This window comes from Crocuta crocuta, unplaced genomic scaffold, assembly GCF_008692635.1.
Source record: "Crocuta crocuta isolate KB4526 unplaced genomic scaffold, BGI_CrCroc_1.0 scaffold197, whole genome shotgun sequence".
Classification (NCBI taxonomy): Eukaryota; Metazoa; Chordata; class Mammalia; order Carnivora; family Hyaenidae; genus Crocuta; species Crocuta crocuta.
Genome location: NW_027532002.1, coordinates 4433955 through 4450398, shown reverse-complemented (window position 1 = coordinate 4450398; position 16444 = coordinate 4433955). Strand labels below are relative to the sequence as shown.

Sequence of the window (16444 nt, the reverse complement as noted above, 5' to 3'; positions counted from 1 at the left end):
AATTTAACAGGAATATTCCTTTATCTCCAATCCCCAACCCTATTCACCTCTCCAGAGGTAAACTCTTAACTTGTATCTTTTCAAGTGATGAATTAAATTCATTTACAAAGATACAGAAATAGAATTTTTTTGCATAAATGTAATCATAGTATAAGTAGAATTATACTATATTTACTGATATTCTGCTTGCTTTTTATATTTAACAGTATGTATTAGTTTTCTACTGCGCCATAAATTACCACAAACTTAATGACTTAATACATAGAGAGTTCCAGAGGTCAGAACTCAGAAATGGATTTCATTGGGCTAAAATCAAGGAGTGCTGTGTTTCTTCAGGACAGTTAGGGTAAATCAACTTTCTTGCCTTTTCCAGCTTTTAGAGGTCACCTGCAGTCCTTGCCTCTTGGCCTATTCCTCAAGCTTCAAAGCATCTTAAACCTTAGCATTTTCAGATATTTTTGACTTTTTTTTTTTTTTTTTTGAGAGAAGAGGAGAGGATGTAAATGAGCTAGGGACAGAGAGAGTAGAGGGAGGCGGAGGACTCACCCATAGCAGGGCTGTGTTTTACCTGAAGTGGGACTTGAACATACAAACTGTAAGATTATGATCTAAGCCAAAGTCTGATGCTTAAACAACTAAGTTATCCAGGCACCCCCAAGTCTCAGGCATTTAATTCTTCCTTCTCCACAAGTCTTGTTGAAATAACAAAAAGAAATAGAAACAAAGTAAATGCGATAAACTTGGGGAATACCAGAAACCGAAGGTGTATACTAAAAACTTTGTTACTTCTACCAGACAGTGTTGGAGAGATTTCATTCAACTTTTCACTGACCAGTTCTCAATCTTAGAAGAAAATAACCTGAAATGTTGATTAATGCCCACTCCTCCTCCTACCAACCCCCCCAGCAAAAACATAGCTCAAAGCTACATGTATTGTGAGCAAGGGAGCCAGTTGATGAGAAGCAAGCTCAGATCTTGGCTCCTATTTCTCAGCTTCTTTGTTGTACCTCTTCTGCTCAATTCAGTAGGATGTTGGTTTTTCTCAGGGCTTCATGGCTTTAGTTACCATCTCTGATGACAGTTTCTAAATGTAAATATCCAATCTGTTCATCACCACTACTATCCCCTATCCTCCTATGCACATTAAAATCCAAAAACCTTTAAGTCAGAAAGGGGAAAAGTATTCAAAGTCTTTCCTCCTTTTACTCCTTGTTTCCTTATCCTCTCCTGTACCATAGGTTTGCTGATAATGCCAAATGGCATCAACAAACGTGCAAAGCTTAAAAGTTTTTGCCTATCAGGATAAAATGCCCCCCTTTGATTAACAACCTTTTGGCTAACATTCCTTACTATTTTAGGTTGAATTCTCTTACCCGCCCCTGATTCCAGGAGATGGACATGATAGCCACATTTTACCTGAAGAATGGAAGTATTTGCCCTTCCTTGCCTTACCAGATGGCGCACACAACTACCAGGAAGGTATGTAAACAATGGAGCAATTAGTTAAGTGCCCCCCCCTTTTTTTTCTTAAATTTATCAAGACATCTTAGATTCTAAATATTTTGATAAATGAAAGACCTTTGGCTCCTTGTAACTATTTATAAAACATGTAAGTGCTTGTTTGGAGTTGACTAGTCAGGCACTGGAAGATTTGCAGAGGAGAGCTGGGCTTTATTATGTTGGTAATGTTGTTGAACATTGGCCACTCTTGCCAGGAGCACTGGCTAAATAAAGCGATTGGCCAGATTAGGACATCTGTTACTGGTAGCACTTCCTACATTTATTCTTGAGACTCCTCTCAAAGTAAAGCTAAAGGGCTTACCTGTACTGGCCACTGATTGATTGACTGGGGCTCTAGCTGCAAACTTAACTAGGTTAGTACACTAGTGCCCACCTGGGATTGATTCTCCACCCCTGGAGCCACTGCCATTGCAATGCTCTGCTTAAAGTTGCATATCGAGGGTACCTGGCTGGNTTTTTTTAACATTATTTATTTTGAGGGAGAGAGAGACAGAGTGCAAGCAGGAGAGGGGCAGAGAGGTTGAGACACAGAATCTGAGCCCGACACAGGGTTCGAGCTCATGAACCATGAGATCATGGCCTGAGCCAAAGTCAGATGCTTAACAGACTGAGCCACCCAGGCAACTCTTGATCTTGGGGTTGTAAGTCTGAACCCCATGTTGGGTTTAGAGATTACTTAAAAATAAAATCTTTAAAAAATAAAATAAAAGTTTATGTGTCAGAGAAGCATGTTAACATCCTCAGAAAGCAATGCTATGACTTTAGTACTGAGTCTCCTACCTGTAAATGAGTGTTTTGACTGGCTTCACAAAGAACTAAGTTTTATCATGGCATTAGGGGCTCTACCAAAACTTGGTTTAATTACTTGTTTTCCTAATACTTAATAATTTTCATATGAAACAAAATGTTACTCTGCAGTTTAACAAAATTTAAATACATTATTCTTAATCTTACAAATATTTTTTCCTGGCTTTTTTTTTTATCATGAAAGCTCTTAAAAAGAAAAAAAGGTTGAAAAAAATAGTATAGCAAATATTCCACAAGTTTTCTTTTTATTTCTGTGTGTACAGTTTTGCTTCCACTATTTGAAAGTCTAACACCGTGTTGCAGACATCATGACAGTTGACTTCTAAATACTTCAGCATGCACTCCTACGAATGAGATCATTCCTCAGGATAATTTCTAGTACCATTATCACGGCTAAGAGATTTGACACTAATTCGAGAGAATATCATCTAATGTCTAATCTGTGTTCAAATTTCCTCAGTTATTTCAAGAATTTCTTGGATCCATCCAAGATTCATGTGATGATTTCATTTTTATGGTTCTCTACTTTCTGTTAATCTGGAATAAATTATTTTTTGGGATAAGTGATTGTGTAGTTTCAATTTAATCTGTTATTCAGCCTTTTGGGCTTTTGAGAATGCGTGAATATACACAATAAGGCAGTGAGAGTGATGCTAAGAAACCAGTGGTTGTGATGCTAGATGTAAGTATGACATGGGCTCCTTGTTACATTATCGTTTTTGTTTTAATTATTAACTGCATATAGTAACTTCAGTTTACATTATTTATTAATAAGGGTAATTGACTTTGGTATTTACATTTTTCTGTGTGTCTCTTAGATACTGTATTTTTTCACTTGCCACCCAGAAATGGAAATGGAGCTACAGTCTACGGTATCTCCTGCTATCGGCAAATTGAAGCCAAGGTATGGTAGTTACAATGAACAACAACAAAAAACCACTGATGCTGTTTTTTAAATTTTCATAAACAATTTGAAGTTGTTTTCCCAATAGTACCAGTTTATTCACATAAATGTTTTTGTCAGTCGACATGGGCAAGTATAATTATCGTAAAGTATTTTTTCCATTTTTTTAAAGTTTATTTTTGAGAGCGAGAGAGAGAGCCAGCGTGAGCGCATGAACAGAGGAGGGGCAGAGAGAGAGGGGGACAGAGGATCTAAAGTGGGTTCTTTGCTCACAGTGGAGAGCCCGATGTAGAGCTGAACTCACGAACCATGAGATCATGATCTGAGCCAAGGTCAGGTGCTTAACTGACTGAGCCACCTAGGCATCCCTGGTCCATTGTCTTTAGATAGTTATACCTAAATTACTAGGTATAATTTCTGTCTTCAAAATACAGACAAAATACTGTCTTCAAAATGCTGTATTTAAATTTTACAGTGTCCTTGAATTTTCTTTTTTTAATGTTTGGTGTGTAATTCTGAAAAATTGATAATGTGTGTTGTATTTTAAGCAGCTGTTTAGAATTAGTGGAAAGTACTTGTAGTAGCTTTGAAATACTTGCATGTTATCTTAATGATCTACAACTAAGATTTTGTTAATTCTTAAATTACCTGCCAGTTTAATGCCTGAATTACTATAATAGCTCTAATTAATACAAATAAGCCAAGATGCGGGTAGCTTCCCCTTTCATGGTTTGCTTCTGAGCAGCACTGGGTTTTTTGTGGTGAGGATACTCTGTGAGTAAAAATCTCTTAACCTTTCAGTAGATCATTAATACTCTAAATCTTTTTTAGATACACATGTGGCCTTCCCTTCTGAATTAGAATCTCTGAGAGTAAAGCCTAGATAACTATAAGTTTTAAAAGGCTTCCTCAGGTGAATAACTAAGTAAACTAAAATTTATATATATATATAATTTTATATTTTTTATAAATCTATAAAAATTTTATGTATATTTTTATATATTTATATAAATACATAAATTTTTATATATATAAATTTTTTATGTATATTAAAAGTTTTTTATAATGACCCTTTCAAACATGCAGATAAATTAAAAGAATTGTACAATGAACACCTGTATACCCAATAGTAGTCCGTGTTCTACTACATTTGCTTAGTGTGTGTCTGCATTTTTCCCTGAACCATTTCAAAATAAATTGCAGGTATAAATTCCACCATCCCCAAAGTAGTTAACTACTGTGAAACAGTCCTTCACGTACAGGGCCTGGAATATAGGACACACCCAGTAAATACCTATGGAATGAATAACCGAAGTTAAAGGTAAACCTGAGAGCAGGAGGAGTTAGCCTGGCACTTTTGTGCATTTGACATTTAACAAATGCACATTTAACATATGCATTTAACAGCATATACTGTTACCCTTAATCTGTGTTTACGTGAGATGAACTGAATTGCCCCCCTTTCTTGGAGATTCTTCCTTTCACTCTAGTCCCCCTTAGATTGTGTAAACACTAGTAAAATTATTTCCTCAAGGCCATCAACATTGACAACAGTTCTCATGCTCCACATAGTCTTTAAATGGCATTTCATAACATCTGTCGCCCTCACCCCTGGGTCTGACCCATCTTACAGTATATTGGGATTGCCCCTTTCTCCAAATATTTCTATCCTCACCTGATGACAGATATCAGAAGGACCTAGAGCCTAGAAGAAAGACTGATTCCCTTTGATTGAAGGTGAGACCTGACAGATGAATCCAGTCAAGGCAGAGGTAGAAAACAGATTGAGGGAAGGCTCTATTCTTGACTTAATGACTAGTCATCAGTCATAAGTCAGTTGAAGACACTGAGGTTCATTGGTCCTCAGGACAGGTGCAAGGAGATGTTAGGCTGTATACTACAGAGGGGAAGAGTAGTTCTTAGTTTGCTCACAGAGTTAGCTGACGATCAAGTCAAGGCTTGTTCTTTACTAGCAGAGAATGTAGACATCTCACATGGTCATCCTCAGAATCATCAAGCAATGAGATATGGCTCAAGGCTGGGCTATGATACCAGTTTGCCAGGATAAACTAGCCCCTTCTCACCAGTGACAATAGTCTCAGAGTGCCCATTTTCAAACCAGAACCAAGGACATTTGATTTGCATTATGGATGTGGCAGCTTACACAAAAAGTGTTCTCAGTGAGCTGCTTGAAGGTAGGGATTGTCTCTCACTGTTAATTCCCAGTGCCTACCAGATTCTGGCACATATTTCCTGGCTGACTCATTCAATAAATATTTTCTGAGATTCTCAGTAAACTTGGAATTTAACTAAATGTAAAAATTTTTTCTATCTCACTGCTGTTTTTATATTGAAAGATAGTGATTTTTAAATATTTCTGTGGAATATTTTTAATAAGGACTCTTTGTTTATAATAGGCATTGAAAGTGCGGCAAGCAGATGTCACCAGAGAGACGGTTCAGAAAAGTGTCTGTGTTCTAAGCAAGTTGGTAAGAGACCAAGTAACTTGTTAATGTGTTCATTAGAATCTCTTCATGGTAGATTTTTACTTGAAGATGAGGCACTATTAGAATAAGGAGGGGTTATGGAAACAGTTCCAGATTAAAATTCATCAGGAGCCCGTTATTTATTCTCTTGCATTTCCTCTTTCTCTTTGCATTTCAGCAGTTTTAATCTCATTTGCGCCTTTACCCAGCAGTAGATAAGAGGAAGGAAATCTTCTAGATAGGTTTTTGGGAAAGAGGTTGACACTTGACCAAAATGAAGTAGCTGATACATTTCATTTATCCATTTTTATTTTGTTTTTAAGACTTTGGATAAATAGGGGCGCCTGGGTGGCTTAGTCAGTTAAGCATCCAACTTTCGCTTAGGTCATGATCTCACGGTTCGTGGGTTCGAGCCCCGCGTCGGGCTCTGTGCTGACTGCCAGCTCAGAGTCTGGAGCCTATTTCAGAGTCTGTCACTCCCTCTCTCTCTGACCCTCCCCTGCTCACGCTGTCTCTCTCTCTCTCCTAGAAATAAATAAAACATTAAAAAAAAAATTTTTAAAAAAAGGACTTTGGATAAATAATATTTTACTAAAATTCAAAATATAATTTGCTCAGATTGTATTGATATAAAAGTATATGACTCTTGCTATGAAAAATTGTAGCCTTAACTTTTTAAAATTTAGAAGTTTTGAGGAATGGAAATGACATAATGAATTGTACAATAGCAATGCTTTAAAATTGTTTCATCTATGTACAAGTTGATCAGATGCAGGTGTATAATTATTTTAACTTTTTATTTTTAGTAGGAAATACATAGTACTTATTTTTCATAGTTCCCTGTTAAACCATTTGTAATATTCCATTTTTATTACTAATGGGATATTAACACCTTTACTAATAGGTAACCCCAAACGACTAATTCTGCATATAAAATATTATCCCCCAAGTCCCGTCTGTGGGGAGAAATTCAGATCTCTATCATATTAATTGTCTTACAGTATATATTACTGAATACAATCATTTCTGCATTTAACCTAAATCAAAATGGAAAATATTTCATTTTCCTAGTCACCAAGTGTATATAGGTTTTGTTTCATTATGTCTTCTACATTGTCCAATTTCTTCTATTCACAGACAACTTGAATGTAGTTTGCTTAACATAAGTTGAGTTTTGCAAAATAGGATTTATTTTGGCTTTTCACTATGAAGCTTAAAAAAATCCTGGATAACAATAATAATTTATACTGTGGGCCTTGATAATTAAGATTTTGAGGATCAGATATTTCTTCCAAGATCTTAGTTTTAAATAGAGAGCAAGAATAGTTTCCTTAAAAAAAAAAGGGGGGGAATGGTTGTAAAAGCCCTTGATATCAGAAAATTAGTAGATTGTACATGGTTTCTAAAATGGTAGCCTGAAAAATAGACATCGATGAATTACTTTTCTATACTGGGCCAGATGACCAAAGCATAGGAGTACCAGACAATATAGTAGACACAACATGTTGAAAGGCTTCCTGAGTAATATTTCTTCAAAGACAATTATAATAACAATAAATGTCATTTATCAGATGGCTGTATGTCAGGTATTAATTCTATACCAGATACTTTTTAGATATAATTGTGATTTGAATCCTCATGTAAAAACAGATCTAAGTATTTATTGCTCTCATTTTACAAAGAAAGATGTATAATAGAGAAAAATGTCTAATTCTCATAGACCTTTAACTACTGAGTGATAAAATTGGGGTGAAGATCCAGTTTTACCTTTCTTTAAATAGGCATAGGGGATAAGGGGAGCTAGTTTACGCAAAAAGGTTTGATGGTTCATAGTACATTGGAGGCTCTATATAAAAATATAATGACTTTATACTTTTCGATGGTAATAATATATTAACAGGGATATTGGTGGTATTAGGGGACTTTTCCAGTATTTAACTATTTATTGTATATATACAGCATTGGTCACTGCATTCCAGGAAGAACGTAAAAATCAGAAAACATCTAGAAAAGAACATTGAAAATAAAAAGGATGGAAATGGTAGAGGAGGGTCTTAAATAGAAATAAAGAATTAAGGATTAATTTTGTTGAAGTATACAAAAGAATATTTTGATAAAGGACACAGACTAGTTGTTCCAAGCCTCCAACGGAGGACACAGAAGGGAAATTAACTTAAATTTAATCATGAATGGTCAATTAGATATAAGAACCGACTGTTATAAGGATGATTAAATGTCACTACAAACCAGTATAACAGTGTAGAATTAGAATGTTCTACATTTTATAATGACTATTTGCAACAACATGGATGGAACTCTATAGAGTATATCATGCTAAGCAAAATTAGAGAAAGATATATGACTTCACTCCTATGCAGAATTTAAGATATAAAACAGATGAACATAAGGGAAGGGAAGCAAAAATAATATAAAAAGAGAGAAGGAAACAAACCATAAGAGACTCTTAAATACGGAGAACACACTGAGGGTTGCTGGGGGAGTGTTGGGTGGAGGGATGGGCTAAATGGGCAAGGGACATTAAGGAAGACGTTAGAATGAAGACTGGTTATATGTAAGGGATGAATCACTGGATTCTTCCCTTGAAATCATTACTACACTATATGCTAACTTGGATATAAATTAAACATAGAGGGGGAATTTTTATAATGGCTAACGTTTAAGTGCCTTTTTTTAAAAGATATTTTTAAATGTTTATTGATTTTTTAATATAATTTATTGTCAAATTGGCTAACATACTGTGTGTAAAGTGTACGTTTGGTTTTGGGGGTAGGTTCCCATGGTTCATCGCTTACATATGACAGACACCCACTGCTTATCCCAACAAGTGCCCTCCTCAGTGCCCATCACCCATTTTCTCCTCCCCAACCCCCCATCAACCCTCAATTTGTTCTCTGTATTTAAGAGTCTCTTATGGTTTGCCTCCCTCCCTCTCTGTTTGTAACTATTTCTTTCCCCTTCCCTTTCCCCATCGTCTTCTGTTAAGTTTCTCAATATCCACACATGAGTGAAAACATGTGATATCTGTCTTTCTCTGACTCACTTATTTCACTCAGGATAATAGCTTCCAGTTCCATCTATGTTGCTACACATGGCCATTTTCATTCTTTCTCATTGCCAAGTAGTATTCCACTTATATATAAACCACATCTTTATACATTCATCAGTTGATGGACATTTAGGCTCTTTCCATAATTTGACTATTGTTGAAAGTGCTGCTATTGGGGTACATGTGCCCCTATGAATCAGCACTCCAGTATCCTTTGGATAAATTCCCAGTAGTGCTATTGCTGGGTCGTAGGGTAGTTCTATTTTTAATTTTTTGAGAAACCTCCATACTGTTTTCCAGAGTGGCTGCACCAGTTTGTATACCCACCAACAGTGCAAGAGGGTTCTTGTTTCTCCACATCCTCACAAGCATCTGTTGTTTCTTGAGTTGTTAATTTTAGCCACTCTGACCAGTGTGCAGTGGCTTCTCAGTATAATTTTGATCTGCATTTCCCTGATGATGAGCGACGTTGAGCATCTTCACGTGTCTGTTGGCCATCTGGATGTTGTCTTTATAACAGTGTCTATTTGTGTTTTATGCCCATTTCTTCACTGGGTTATTTTTTGGGTGTTGTTTCATAAGTTCTTTTAGATTTTGGATACGAACTCTTTATCTGATATGTCATTTGCAAATATCTTTTCCCATTCTGTCGGTTGCCATTTAGTTTTGTTGTTTCCTATGCAGTCCAGAAGCCTTTTATCTTGATGAGGTCCCAGTAGTTCATTTTTGCTTTTAATTCCCTTGCCTTTGGAGATACATAGAGCAAGAATTTGCTGTGCCTGAGGTCAGAAAGGTTGTTGCCTATCTCCTTTAGGGTTTTGATGGTTTCCTGCCTCACATTTAGGTCTTTTATCCATTTTTGTGTTTATTTTTGTGTATGGTGTAAGAAAGTGGCCTAGTTTCATTTTCTGCATGTTGTCCAGTTCTCCCAGCACCATTTGCTAAAGAGACCATCTTTTTTCCATTGGATACTCCTTCCTGCTTTGTTAAAGATTAGTTGGGCATACATTTGTGGGTCTAATTCTGGGTTCTCTATTCCATTGGTCTGTGTGTCTGTTTTTGTGCCAATACCATACTGTTTTGATGATTACAACTTTGTAGCAGAGGCTAAAGTCTGGGATTGTGATTACTTCTGCTTTAGTTGGCTGTTTGGGGTCTTTTGTGGTTCCATACAATTTTAGGATTGTTTATTGTAGCTTTGAGAAGAATGCTGGTGCAATTTTGGTTGGGATTGCATTGAATGTATAGATTGCTTTGGGTAGTATTGACATTTTAACAATATTTATTCTTCCAGTCCATGAGCACGGATTGTTTTTCCATTTCTTTGTATCTTCTTCAGTTTCCTTCATAAGTTTTATTGTATAGTTTTCAGCGTACAGATCTTTTACATCTTTGGTTAGGTTTATTCCTAGGTATTTTATGGTTCTTGGTACAATTGTGAATGGGATCAATTTCTTGAATTCTCTTTCTGTTACTTCATTATTGGTGTATAGAAATGCAACTGATTTCTGTACATTGATTTTATACCCTGCAACTTTGCTAAATTCATGGATCAGTTCTAGTAGCCTTTTGGTGGAGTCTGTCGGGTTTTCCATGTAGAGTATCATGTCATCTGCAAAAAGTGAAAATATGACTTCTTCTTTGCCAGTTTTGATGCCTTTTATTTCCTTTTGTTGTCTGCTGATGTTAGGACTTCGTTCGAATACTATGTTAAACAACAGTGGTGAGAGTGGACTTCCCTGTTATGTTTCTGATCTCGGGGGAAAGCTCTCAGTTTTTCTCCATTGAGGATGGTATTAGCTGTGGGCTTTTCCTATATGGCTTGTATGATGTTTAGGTATGTTCCTTCTATGCTGACTTTCTTGTAGGTTTTTATTAAGAAAGCATGCTGTATTTTGACAAGTGCTTTTTCTGCGTCTATTGACAGGATCATATGGTTCTGATCCTTCTTTCTATTAATGTGATGTATCATTGATTTGCAAATATTGAACCAGCCCTGCAGCCCAGGAATGAATCCCATTTGATCATGGTGAATATTTCTTTTTATATGCAGTTGAATTTGATTTGCTAGTATCTTGTTGAGAATTTTGGTATCCATGTTCACCTGGGATATTGGTCTATAATTCTTTTTTGTGGGGTCTGTGTCTGGTTTGGGAATCAAGGTAATGCTGGCTTCATTGAATGAGTCTGGAAACTTTCCGTTTATTTCTTCCCATTTGAGTTTTGTTAGTGTGTGTATGTCTAGGAATTTGTCCTTTTCTTCCAGGTTGTCTAGTTTGTTGGCATAATTTTTCATAATATTCTCTGATAATTGTATTTCTGAGGATTGGTTGTGATAAGTCCATTCATTATTTTATCTGTTTAGGTGCTCTTTTTTTGAGAAGTCTGGCTAGGGGTGTATCAATTTTGTTTATTTTTTCAAACAACAAGCTCTTAGTTTCATTGATCTGTTCTGTTTTTTTGGATTCTATATTATTTCTGCTCTGATCTGTATTATTTTTCTTCTGCTGCTGGCCTTGGGGTTTCTTTGCTTTTCTGCTTCTTATTCCTTTAGGTGTGCTCTTAGATTATGTATTTGGGATTGTTCTTGTTTCTTGAGATAGGCGTGATTGCAATGTATTCTCTTCTTAGGACTGCCTTTGCTACATCTCAAAGGGTTTGGACTGTCGTATTTTCATTTTCATTTCTTTCCGTATATTTTTTAATTTCTTCTTTAATTGCCTGGTTGCCCCATTCTTTTTTTTTCTTTTTCTTTTTTTTTATGTTTAACTTATTTTTGAGAGAGAGAGACAGCATGAACAGGGGAGGGTCAGAGAGAGAGGGAGACACAGAATCTGAAAACAGTCTCCAGGCTCTGAGCTAGCTGTCAGCACAGAGCCCGATGTGGGGCTCGAACCCACCAAGCATGAGATCATGACGTAGGCTGAAGTCAGACGCTTAACCGACTGAGCCACCCAGGCGCCCCTCCATTCATTTTTTAGTAGGATGTTCTTTAACCTCCATGCATTTGGAGATTTTCCAGCCTTTTTCCTGTAGTTGATTTCAACTTTCATAGCATTGTGATCTGAAAATGTTCATGGTATGATCTCAGTTATTTTATATTTATTGAGGGCTCTTTTGTGACCCACTATGTGATCTGTCTTGGAGAATGTTCCAGGTGCACTCGAGAAGAATGTGTATTCTGTTTTAGGACGAAGTTCTGAATATATCTGTCATGTCCATCTGGTCCAGTGTATCATTCAGGGCCATTGTTTCTTTATTGATTTTTCTTCCTAGACCTGTCCATTACTGTAAGTGGAGTATTAAAGTCCACTGCAATTACCACATTCTTACCAATAAGATTGCTTATGTTTGTGATTGTTTTATATATTTGGGTGTTCCAAATTCAGTGCATAAACATTTATAATTGTTAGCTCATCTTGATGGATAGACCCCATAATTATGATATAATGCTCATCTTCATCTCTTATTACAGCCTTTAGTTTAAATTCTAGTTTGTCTGATATAAGTTTAGCTACTCCAGCTTTCTTTTGACTTCCAGCAGCATGACAGATGGTTCTCCATCCCCTCACATTCAATCTGAAGGTGTCCTCAGGTCTAAAATGGGTCTCTTATAGACCACAAATAGATGGGTCTTTTTTTTTTTATCCATTCTGATACCCTATGTCTTTTGATTAGAGCATTTATTCTCTTTATATTCAGTGTTATTTAAAGATACAGATTTAGAGTCATTGTGTTATCTGTAGGTTTCATGTTTGATGATGTCTCTGGTCCTTTGTGGTCTTTGTNTCAGTGCATAAACATTTATAATTGTTAGCTCATCTTGATGGATAGACCCCATAATTATGATATAATGCTCATCTTCATCTCTTATTACAGCCTTTAGTTTAAATTCTAGTTTGTCTGATATAAGTTTAGCTACTCCAGCTTTCTTTTGACTTCCAGCAGCATGACAGATGGTTCTCCATCCCCTTACATTCAATCTGAAGGTGTCCTCAGGTCTAAAATGGGTCTCTTATAGACCACAAATAGATGGGTCTTTTTTTTTTATCCATTCTGATACCCTATGTCTTTTGATTAGAGCATTTATTCCCTTTATATTCAGTGTTATTTAAAGATACAGATTTAGAGTCATTGTGTTATCTGTAGGTTTCATGTTTGATGATGTCTCTGGTCCTTTGTGGTCTTTGTAACATTCCACTCACAGAGTTTCCCTTAGGATCTCGATCTCTCTCTCTCTCTCTCTCTCTCTGTCTCTCTCTCTAACATTTATTTATTTTTGAGAGACAGAGTGTGAGTTGGGGAGGGGCAGAGAGGGAGACACAGAATCTGAAGCAGACTTCAGGCTCTGAGCCGTCAGCACAGAGCCTGATGTGGGGATTGAACCCATGAACCCACGAGGTCATGACCTGAGCTGAAGCTAGAGGCTTAACTGACTGAGCCACCCAGGCACTGCCCCTCCTCTCCTCTACCTTAGGATCTCTTGTAGGGCTGGTTTAGTGGTGATGAACTCCTTCAGTTTTTATTTGGGAAAACCTTTATCACTCCTATTCTGAATGACTGGCTTTCTGGATAAAGGATTCTTGGATGCATATTTTTCCTATTCAGCACGTTGACTATTTCCTGCCACTCCCTTCTGGCCTGCCAAGTTTCAGTAGATAGGTCTGCTTTCTACCTTTATGTGTCTACCTTTGTAGGTTAAAGCCTATTTGTCCCTAACTGCTTTCAGAATTCTCTCTTTATCTTTGTGTTTTGCCAGTTCACTATGATATGTCATGCAGAAGACTGATTCCTGTTATGTCTGAAGGGAGTTCTCTGGATTTCAATGTCTGTTACTTTCCCCAGATTGGGGAAGTTCTCAGCTATGATTTGTTCAAATACACCTTCCACCCCTTTATTTCTCTCTTCTTCTGGAACTCCTATGATACAGATATTATTACGTTTCATTGAATCACTTAGTTCTCTAGTTCTCCCTGCGTGGTCTAGAATTTTCTTTTCTTTTTCTCAGCTTCATCTTTTTCCATAATTTTATCTTCTATTTCACTTATTCTCCCTTTTGTCTCTTCAGTCCTCACTGTCACTGCCTCTAGTTTATTTGCACCTCATTTAACAGCATTTTTAAATTCATCATGACTATTTTTTTAGTTTCTTGACCTCTGCAGTAATAAATTCTCTGCTGTTTTCTCTCCTTTTTTCAAACCCAGCGATTAATCTTAGGACTATTATTCTAAATTCTTGTTCAGTTGTATTGTTTGTTTCTGTTTTGATCAATTCTTTAGCTGTCATTTCCTCCTGGAATTTCTTTGGAGATCTCTTCTGTTTCGTTGTTTTGGCTAGTGTTCTGTCCCTTATGTGTTTTAAAAGCTTGTTAATGTGTCCTGTACCTACGAGCACTACTGCATTAAAAAGGGGTCATACACTGTCCAGGGCCTGGCCCTTCAGGAGGTGTTTTTTGGAGTGTGTTACTTGCTCTCTGTTGTTGTGACTCTGGTTGCCTTATCTCCCTACTTGTAGTAATGGTTTGCACCCTCCACCAGGTGTGCTTTGATTTATTCGTTGAAGTAGCCCTGGAAAAGAAAACAAACAAAAAACAAAGACCAAAACAAACACTAGCAACAGCAAAATAACAAGGTGGGGGTGGTATTGATGGAAGAGGCCTTATCCCATACAAAGAGAAATGACAGGGGCTAGGAAAAAGAAAAGAAAATTGACCAGGAAAAGAAACTATATGGCTTAATGAAAAAAGGGGGTGGGGGGGAGGAGGGGAGGGAGGGGAGAGAGAGAGGGAGAAAGGAGCAAAGAGAAAGGGAGACACAGAATCTGAAGCAGGCTCCAGGCTCTGAGCTGTCATCACAGAGCCTGATGCTGGGTTTGAACGCACCAACTGCGAGACCATGACCTGAGATCATGACCTGTGCCGAAGCCAGCCACTTAACTGACTGAGCCATCCAGGTGCCCCCGTTTAAGGCCTTTACTTGTGTTATATTAATTCTAGAAACAACCCCATAAGATGTACTGACTTTTCGTATGCTGATGTTCATATCAGCAGGCAGGTGTGGGTAGATTTGGTGCCCAGCGTCATGTAGCTGAGTGTGCACACACTCAACCACTGTACTCCAAGGGTCAGGTGCTTTACAGTGGCAGCCATAGAGCTAGAGCAGTTTATTTAACAGCTTTCAGCTGTGAATCGTAAGATACTAAAGTTGAAGTTACTTTTCTCCCCGTTCTCTTTCAGTTACAAGTTTGTAAGGTGTTTGGTTTTTTTTACTATTGTCAAACTAATAGTAATTTTTTTTTTCTTTAAGCCTCTCTATGGCTTACTTCAAGCAAAACTTCAGCTCATTACACATGCATATTTTGAAGAGAAGGATTTTTCCCAAATTTCCATTCTAAAGGTAACTATATCCCTTTAGAGATGTATTTGGCTGAAGACTGTTTCATGAATCAAGTAAATCCTGTAAATAATATTGTGAAGATAATCTTTTGTTAGCTTAAGAAAGACATAAGAATGTCAGTAAGATATACAAATGGCAACAGATTTGCCCAAAATGTACGGATGATATTTATTACATTTAACCATACTGCCTTTTATTAAATAATGACCACAAAGGAGTACAGTTAACATAAAGTGCCTCTGTTGATGGATAGTAGCTCTATTGCTATGGCATTGCTTTTCTAAATTTGCTTATTTTATTTATATACTGTGTAGTATGTTGATATATTAGTCTTCTGGTTTCTATCTCCCAAAGCAAAAATAAATAAACAAATAATAAAGACTACATGACTATTTTACTAAAGATGGATAACATGTTTTTCTCAGGGCTGCCATGAATGTGTAGAACATGGATCTCTCCTGGATCCTAGTGAGTGTAGGACAATTAGGTGTTTACCAAGGAAGTAGAGGGAACTTAGCCTACAATCCATACCACCATGTGAATGAACTAAGCTCTAAAATGAAGAGGAAGAGAAGGAGGGAGTGCTGGAAACTGGTAAGGTTTCAGAGAGACCTTGATTATTTCTAAATTTAGGGTCTGGCAAAACAAACTGTCTAGGTTAAAGAACCAGTCTTTTTCCTGGTCACTATACTTCTAATTTAGTGTCTGAAATGATTGCAAAATGTTCTGAACTGAATCTATATTTTATAGGAGCTTTATGAACATATGAATAGTTCCTTGGGAGGAACTACATTAGAAGGATCCCAAGTATATCTTGGTAAGTAGCTTTTTACAAATCAGAAGAAATGCCCTCACTTCCTTTTGTTTGGTAAACCAAGTTGCATGTAAAACTTCACAATCAAAATTAATTTTCTATAAGGGATTTAAATTTCTTAGTGTTTGATGTTGCTGTTTCCTTAAATATCTTCCTCATCAGTATTTGTATTGAAAAGAGTTACAATGTAATTGTAGCAATATTTAGAACTATTACTGTATAAAGCAAATATTTACTTTTCAGAGTAATAGTGGAAATGTTTTCTTTTCCTTATGGTAATGCTGGCCAAGTCAATTCCTTTCATAACAGGGAGAGCAAGTGAGAAATCTGCTCAATTCGTTTCTATCCTAAGATTTTTCCTGTCGGGGGGGTTGTGTTTATGCATGTTATGTGTGTGTGTGGGGGGGGGTTATTGTATCTTTTATTGATGTATAATTGACATACAACATT

The 16444-nt window shown here is 36.7% G+C and overlaps 1 protein-coding gene across 3 annotated transcripts in view; it reads left to right on the top strand.

Moving 5' to 3' along the window:
* AVL9 (AVL9 cell migration associated) overlaps positions 1 to 16444 on the top strand; it is a 69928-nt gene that overhangs the window by 22521 nt on the left and 30963 nt on the right. For 2 of the 3 annotated variants that reach the window (XM_077775312.1, XM_077775310.1), the window contains exons 2-6: positions 1359 to 1479; positions 3147 to 3232; positions 5650 to 5721; positions 15091 to 15180; positions 15931 to 15997. In XM_077775312.1, coding sequence (XP_077631438.1) covers positions 1359 to 1479; positions 3147 to 3232; positions 5650 to 5721; positions 15091 to 15180; positions 15931 to 15997 — 436 coding nt within the window. Of the gene's footprint in view, positions 1 to 1358; positions 1480 to 3146; positions 3233 to 5649; positions 5722 to 15090; positions 15181 to 15605; positions 15775 to 15930; positions 15998 to 16444 lie in introns of those variants that run through there. The other variant, XM_077775313.1, reaches the window with a different exon arrangement.